We start from the raw sequence: 7668 nt of genomic DNA, 5'->3' as shown, positions 1-7668 counted from the left end.
CATAGGGACAAGATAACCGATGAACTTTGTTGACCTAAGATTGTTCCTGTCCCTAGTGAACAATGCATACATTGCTTAATGCGACTAACCATTTACCCTCCCGGGCAGTTGGTGTTTGCTGACTTTACTCATAGACAAGCAATGTGTTAGCCTATAGATAGGCATTGCTGCAGCTTCACACTAAGCAAATAAGGTTACTCACACACTCACGCAATGCACACCTCTCGGTGGGTTGCAATGACCGCATTTTCTTAATACTGCAACTCTACACGATGATCGCAATCGCTAGGCGAGCGCAACTTCCATGCAATGGACGCATATGGCTAATTACCGCAACATCCATGCATTGATCGACGCGTTTGGCCTTGCGATGGAGTGTTTCTCCGCATGCGGTCGTCTTGCGGTGGTTTAGTTTTCGCGTTTGCGTCCATTTCCTGTTTTAGCTACAAAAATAAAACATTGAACGCATAATAACGCAAAACAATGGGTTAACTGAGATTCAATATGCTGATCGACGCAAGCTCACTTTCTCGTAAATTTCTAGCACAATTGCCGCATATTCTACTTAACAACCTTCATAATTCTAAGTAAAAGGTCTAAGATGACATGCATTTCTGTATGTCATTAATCACCACCATCACAAGCAAACCCATTTGAGAAATGAAGCCCATCTTGGAGATTGTCATTCGACGTCATCACCACCATCACACCACGATCCACAAAACCATTTGTGAAATCACTCTAACATCAGTTCTTACATAAAACTCACCTCCCTCCCCCCTCCTTATTTAAGGGTGGAGGGAAGTGTGACAACTCTTTGCTTGTGGTGGAACAACGGCTAATAATGATTGAGATTTCTACTAGAGAAGAAAGTTTTGAATTTCCTATGCTGAAAATTTTATTCAAGAAAGCCGCTACATATGTGACCAACAATTTAATACCGTTATATATATTCAATGAGTACATATAAATTTTTGTTGCATCTAATATTCATATCAAATATAATATCAATTTTCAAATCTATACTAGGGGCTAGCGATAATAATCTTTACTAAAACCCAACTAGTTTTATAACACCTAATTAGCTTCCACTATTAAATCAATGTTATTAAATTACAGAGATATGGATTATTTCATTAATATGTAAATTTAGCTATGATATTCATAAAACTTTCCAAAGCTCAAAATCAAATAAGAAAAAAGGTGTTTTTTCACAACCACATAGCAAAAGGGTGGATGCAAAAGGGGCATCAAATGTGAAAGATTTTAAAGAGCTAATGCAGCCCAATTTACTTTGCTTGAACAATCATACTCATTTTCCAAAGTAATATGGTCCACCCCCACACCCTCCTTAAAGTCATCTACACATAAATAAATAAAAACTATATAAACAATCTTCTATTATGATTTGTCTCGATCCATTTTTAAAACTTAATGATATTATTGTTCAAATCTAAGATCATCAATCTTTGAAATAATAATTGATACCTTATCTATAGAACCATCATCTAAAATTGTGTTTCTTTATTTACAAATCAATGAAGCACTTTTGAATCTTCAATTTCTAACTCTCATCCACAAATTCCTTGATCCCATATTTTCCAACCACACACTCAATATTCAATAGAGAGAAAAATTATAAATATATATGTGCCAATCATAACCATCCATTTGTATATTTCTAGTTCCATATCATCATCATAATCATCCCTTCCAAATTCAAAAGGGTAAAACCATTTTTGAAAATTTGAAGAAGATGGAGAAATAAAGAGTTGAAATAACTAGATGGGTTTTAAAAAAAAAAACTAGAAAAACAAAAAAAACAAAAACAAAAACAAGTTGATCTACCATAGCTATGATTAATAATCTAATTAACCCTCCCCCAAAGTATATAAAAAAGCTTTATGTATATTATGTATTGGAGTATTTGAAGCTATTGGGTTATCTATACCTAAAAAAACTAAGCATTTTCCAGCTGACCCATTTGATCTCTCTGGCTGATTTTGAGGTCATTATCCAGCCAAATCATGAAGCAATTGAGCACCCATCAAGTTTCTATAAGGAAGATTCTGAGTTTCTCCATCTAAAAGGGAATATTGAACTGGTGGACATTCTTCCATGTGATCTCTTGTGAAGAAAAGGGAGCTTTGTGCCGCCGCCGCGGCGGGAGAAAAGGCGATGCTCACTCCTCCGTTGCCGTTCCCCCCGACTGCTGCATGCTGTTGTAACCCTAATGTCAACGACACGCCTCCACCGCTGCCGTTATTGAAATGTTGATTATTGTTATTGTTGTTGTTAGGGTACGAAACACCCCCGCTACCAGTATGGTGATTGTAGGACGAGAAGTCAAGCTCTACCGTGCCAAATGCATCGCCCACAACCCGTCCAAAACTATGGTCATGGTTTTCGTGGATGTGGTGTCCGTGGTGGTTTTGCATCGTTTTCATCGTTCTTGAATGATCATTCTTCTCTGAGTTATTAGAGATGATTGAAGAGAGACATTCCGAGTCTATTCTTAGGAGTTGGTCCGGTGTCGGCTTCTGATCCTCGAGTCGTGTTGCGATCGACCGATGGCCATCGATTTCGTCGTCAAAATCCGCCACCCCATCAAAAGAGTTGTTGGCATTGCTGTTCATGTTGTTGAAACTGTTATCAATCTCATCCTCTTGTTCCTTTGTTTCTTCCAAATACATCTCTTCTACCATTGGCTTCCACAGCCTCACCCTTGCATTAATGAACCAATTTGACACCTAACCAAAAACAAAACATATTAAAAGCTCCAATATAACAACAAACGCAAACATACAAATACAACAAAATTAAAAAAAAAAAAAAAAAAAAAAAAAAAAAAAAAAAAAAAAAAAAAAAAAACCAAGAGATTACTGCTCATTTGAACTAAACCCTACAAATGAAACATCTTTTAATTCATAAAGGAAAAAAAAACACACACACATCCACACAAAAATTACCATTTGCCCATTTAATGAAAATGAGGTATAAATGTCTAGAATTGTTCAAATCATTAAAGAGAATAATGTGGGGTTTGGTTATACATAAATAAAACAGTGGATATTCTCTTAGAAGATATGAAAAATGTAAACTTAAATTAAAATAAGAAAGTGGTTGAATGGAATTGTATTATTATTATGATTATATCATTTAGGGTTTTTTTTTTTTTTTTTTGGACTTGCCTGGCTTCTGGAGAGACCAGTTTGGCGAGCTAAAATATGTTTATCCACATCGCTAGGATACCTGCAAAAGATTCAACATTTTCTAACTGTTAAAAATTCCAGGAAAAAAAGGCATTTTTTTTTTAAACTTTGAGAGATAGAGGGGAAGAAAAATGGGGTCATTTTGGAGAGAGAATAAGAACCATACAAGAACAAGAACAAGAGAGAGAAACTAATTAAATGATTGAAAGCAATAGGGACAAGAAAAACAAAGGAATCTAAAATGTGTGTTGGAAGAAAAATCAATGATTGAGGCTTACCCACTAAACTACTTCAACTCTTTGGTTACAATAAAAAAAAAAAAGAAAAATCAAAACTTATTACCATTGATTCCAACTCAAAATCCATTTTTCTTTACAAACCATATTGTAAAAACAAGAAAAGAAAAAGAAAAAAGAAAAAAATGAACTGATCATGTTAATTCAAAATTGTCTTTTGGAAAGGTCAAAACAATGTGAACGACGATTATATACAGTTCGATTTTAAAAGGGATAACGACGACTATGTTTAATAATTTCAAAAAGAATTTAATGAATGCATCTAAAAGTTTTTTAGAACTAAAATTTCATTAAGGAAACAATCGAAGAGAAGGGCCAGAAAGAGGGTTTTACGGGTGAAGGAAGTGTTCGAAAAGCCAAGCGCGAAGAACGGAAACAGAACGTTCGGGGAGGCCGCGTTGAGGGCGCCATGGATGGCTTTCCATGATGCTGATTTGATGGAAAGCTCTTTGTTGTCTTAAAGCTTGATCAATCACTCTAAGCCTGGGTGTTTCTCCTCTTGTAGTACCAGGTGCAATTGGATCCTTTTCTCCCATTGCCTTTCTTGTGGCTTGAATTTGCCCCACAATCCCATCTTTTAGGCTTCTAAAATGCCTCGACATCGCTTTCGATGCCAACGCCGAGTACACCCTCGCTGCCCCACTCCCTGCCACCGCTTCGAACGACGCCACCACCATCTTCATTTGCTCGCAATAATGCCTATACCTTCTTTCAACCTACAACGATATGAAACCTCTTTATGTTAATTTGTATGTATATGTGTGTATGGAGGGTTTCAGAAATAGTTATGATTGGTGGGCAAAGAGCATTTAATGAAAAGGGAAAAACAAAAAACAAAAAAACCCCACAATCCCACATCAAGGGAAATGTAAAGTTGGGAACTTTACTTGAATTTCTTGTTAAAGTTTGGATTTTTACTCCTACCCATTTGAAATAAAGAAGAGAGAGCTTTTAGTTTTAACCCGAGTTTGAGAGGAATATGTGAAGTTAAGCAAAGAAAAGTAAATTAATTAAATTTACCTCTTCAAGCATGGAAAAAAGCTTGGTTTTCCTCTTTTGCAAGTCCATGAAATCAAGTGATTGAAGAGAGAAATTGGTAGAAGAAGAGCCATGTTTGTGTTTTGGTGAGGAAGAAGAATGATTGATGTTATTGGTAATTCCAAGGCTACAAAACTCATTAAGAAGTTCTTGAGTTGGGATTAAAAACCTCGAGTTTCTAAGGTGAAAAATGGGAAAAGATGATTGGTTTTGTTGTTGTTGTCTTAGTTCAAAAGATTGTAAGCCAATAGAAGAAGGGTTAGAAGAACTAAGAGACAAAGAAAGGCCTTGGCTTGGTCTTTCATTTGGTTCACATGGAAACACACATCTTAAAGAAGAATCCGCCGTCGCCATCGTCGTTGTCGTCGTCCCCCATGGTCCAACCACCATCATATTCTGATGAAACGACTCATCGTCGTCATCACCACCGCCACCACCACCCGATTTGTTGAACATCTCCGTCGTGGGTTCGGTGGTGGAACCGAACCCGGTTTGGATCTGATTTGTGAATTGATTTGGGACGATGTTGTTTGAATTTGAATTGGAATTGTAATAAAACACTCCTCCAAATACCATCTCGTTTGATTTTTCTCCTCCTTCACAAAGCTCTCCAGCCATCAACTTAAAAAAGAAAATAGATCTTTCTGTTCTCTTTTTTATTGGAATCTTTGATCAAGATTCAAATCCAAGAACTTGTTGTTTTTTATTGGTATTTCAAGTCCATCAACCTTGATCTAATCTGCAAAGTAAAAAAAGAAAAAAACAAAACAAAAAAAGGGTTTTGAGTAAAGAGATTAAAAGATTGAATTTTGATTGAGTAAAGAGTAAAAGAGGAGTAACCCAGATAAGAGAAGAGGTAAGATAGGGCGGCGGTGGCGGTGGCGGTGGTTGCGGCGGCGGAGACGGTGGAGGAATCTTTGTGGGGGTTAATTTTGGAGTGGTTTTTAGGGGAAAGGATGGAAAAAGGAAAGAGGTATAAAATAGGGAGAGAAATATAGAGGCGATGATGAGCTGCTGGGAGCTAAAGCTGTAATAATAATAATCATCATCTCAAGTACTCTTTAAACATTTCTCTCTCCTCTGCTCTGCAAAAAAAAAAAAAAAAAAAAAAACTGTTTGTTTTGGGGGTCTCTGAGCTTCTTTCTCTCTTTAATGGGTCAATGCAAAGAGGGATAAATCTGTCCAAAATGGGCTTCCTAGAAAGAAAGAAAGAAAAGGGAATCAGAAATTATTTTTTTAAAAGAAAAATAAAGAAATAAACCAATCCCAACTCAATAATTTTTGTACCAACAGTTTTTTTTATATATATATAATATATACACAAACAAAACCAAAAGATTATTTACTTTACTTTATTAATTAATATAATAAAAGACCCCTAAAAACATTACAAGTACTACCACTACAGAAACATGAAAGAGAAAAGTAATGATCATAAAAATTGCAGCAGAATTTTTGTAGACAATATCACAAACAACCGGCCGCCATATCACTTCTTCTAACTTATTGTTCTTCTCTATTTCTTTTCTTCTTTCTTTCTTTCTTTTTTTTTTTTTTTTTTCAATTTTATGGATTCAATCCAATAAATTGAAAAAAAGAGCATACTACTTTGCACGAGGCTATACAAATTGGAGGCATAGAAAAGTGTCTTTGTTAAAAAAAGATATTAAATCTTCTCTNCAACCGGCCGCCATATCACTTCTTCTAACTTATTGTTCTTCTCTATTTCTTTTCTTCTTTCTTTCTTTCTTTTTTTTTTTTTTTTTCAATTTTATGGATTCAATCCAATAAATTGAAAAAAAGAGAATCCCAAGTGGGAGTTTGGGCAGGCTTTTTCAGACGGAGAGATGAGTTTACAGTGGACCTGATTTCTTCTTCTTCTTCTTCACCTGTGATTTTTTTTTATGAAACTCAAAAAAGGAAAAAATTGGGAGAAAGGACTGAAAGAAGGAAGGGATATATTTTTTCTTTTGGGGAGTGGGAATTGAAAAAAAAAAAAAAAGATCCCAAAAAAGGGGGGTTGTGGTGTGGGGAAAGGAGAAAGAGAGGAGATGAGGTGGTCCAAAGTAATGGTATGGTCATCTAATTCTCATATTAATTGCTCTATTAAAACCCCCTTCCACCCATTTATATCCCCATCTCCACGCGCTCCTCAAATCAACCCTTTTTCAACTCTTTATATATATAACATCACACGTTTTTATATATATTCTCGAGAGATCACTCAATATAAGATTGCTCTAAGCCTAAAACCAAGAACACACTTAATTTTGGAGTTCTAATTATGAAACCAAAAGGACGATATGCTTTGTTTTGGCATAGATAGTAACTATCCGTTCCATTAAACTTATCTAAATTAGATTTTCATAACTTTAAGATCCCCTCTAAGAGAAGGTTATAAAATTGAAATGTTTGTTTGGTATTATTAATATAATTATGTAAAGAGTAGATAAGTGTTTTGTTTAGAGCCCCAATTATATATTCATTAAAAATTTGAGAAACATTGATGTTTGAGAATTCAAACTATATTTAAGATTTGAGAATAGAGCGTTATAAATGTGAGAATGAAAATTTGTATGACTTTTGATCTATAGGAGAGATTACCATTAAGTGACTTATATTTGGTTATATAAATAAAATCTAAGATATAAATTTGAGTAGTTTGAGATTTTGTCCTCACATGAAAAAGAAAAAGTGAAAAATATCACATTAATGACATAATTAGAAACTTATGAACGAGTATTTTATTGGGGCCTTTTTTCACTTTTGTCTATTATATCTTCTCGTCATTTTTCTATTGACATAGACATTAAAATTAACATTCTTTTATTTATCTCTTTTTCTAGCTCTTTCATTTAAGGTTAAATTTGACTTTGGGCCACGATAAGAATATAACAATATCATAGAACTCTTTTTAAAGTATAATGATTGAAAATTTTATAACATGCTAGAAAAATATATACTTTACTTAACTCAATATTATATTTCCATTAATTACAACCAGCCAGCCATATGACTTTTTTCGAAAAAAAAACATCCAACTACCTCAATTGAACCAATAAATTCAATCATTTTCCTTACCACCCAATAAAATTTTAATTACATATGTATATAGACCTTAT

The 7668-nt window shown here is 34.5% G+C and overlaps 1 protein-coding gene across 2 annotated transcripts; it reads right to left on the bottom strand.

Moving 5' to 3' along the window:
* Nucleotides 1-1645: 1645 nt before the first annotated feature.
* Nucleotides 1646-6635, bottom strand: LOC120066998 (homeobox protein BEL1 homolog). Of its 2 annotated transcripts, XM_039018344.1 has the most exons (6): nucleotides 6411-6635; nucleotides 5387-5742; nucleotides 4529-5285; nucleotides 3842-4224; nucleotides 3192-3252; nucleotides 1646-2750 (listed from the first exon to the last, which is right to left on the bottom strand). In XM_039018344.1, the coding sequence occupies exons 3-6, from the start codon at nucleotides 5162-5164 to the stop codon at nucleotides 2013-2015; spliced, it is 1818 nt and encodes a 605-aa protein (XP_038874272.1). In that variant the 5' UTR covers nucleotides 5165-5285; nucleotides 5387-5742; nucleotides 6411-6635; the 3' UTR covers nucleotides 1646-2012. The 2 variants fall into 2 exon arrangements, with proteins under 2 accessions (XP_038874272.1, XP_038874271.1); XM_039018343.1 differs by lacking the exon at nucleotides 6411-6635 and having other exon boundaries at nucleotides 5387-6135.
* Between the last annotated feature and the right edge of the window lie 1033 nt (nucleotides 6636-7668).

Source organism: Benincasa hispida, chromosome 12, assembly GCF_009727055.1.
Source record: "Benincasa hispida cultivar B227 chromosome 12, ASM972705v1, whole genome shotgun sequence".
In the NCBI taxonomy this organism is placed as follows: Eukaryota; Viridiplantae; Streptophyta; class Magnoliopsida; order Cucurbitales; family Cucurbitaceae; genus Benincasa; species Benincasa hispida.
Note: the sequence above shows the minus strand (reverse complement) of the source record. Positions and strands in the feature narration are given on the sequence as shown.

Excerpts from the sequence above, each read along its gene's own strand:
- LOC120066998 (XM_039018344.1), bottom strand. The coding sequence starts at position 5,164 with ATGGCTGGAGAGCTTTGTGAAGGAGGAGAAAAATCAAACGAGATGGTA. Across the intron at positions 3,253-3,841 it reads TTCGAACACTTCCTTCACCC|GTATCCTAGCGATGTGGATA; the intron begins GTAAAACCCTCT and ends AATCTTTTGCAG. Across the intron at positions 2,751-3,191 it reads CTGGTCTCTCCAGAAGCCAG|GTGTCAAATTGGTTCATTAA; the intron begins GCAAGTCCAAAA and ends GTTTTTGGTTAG.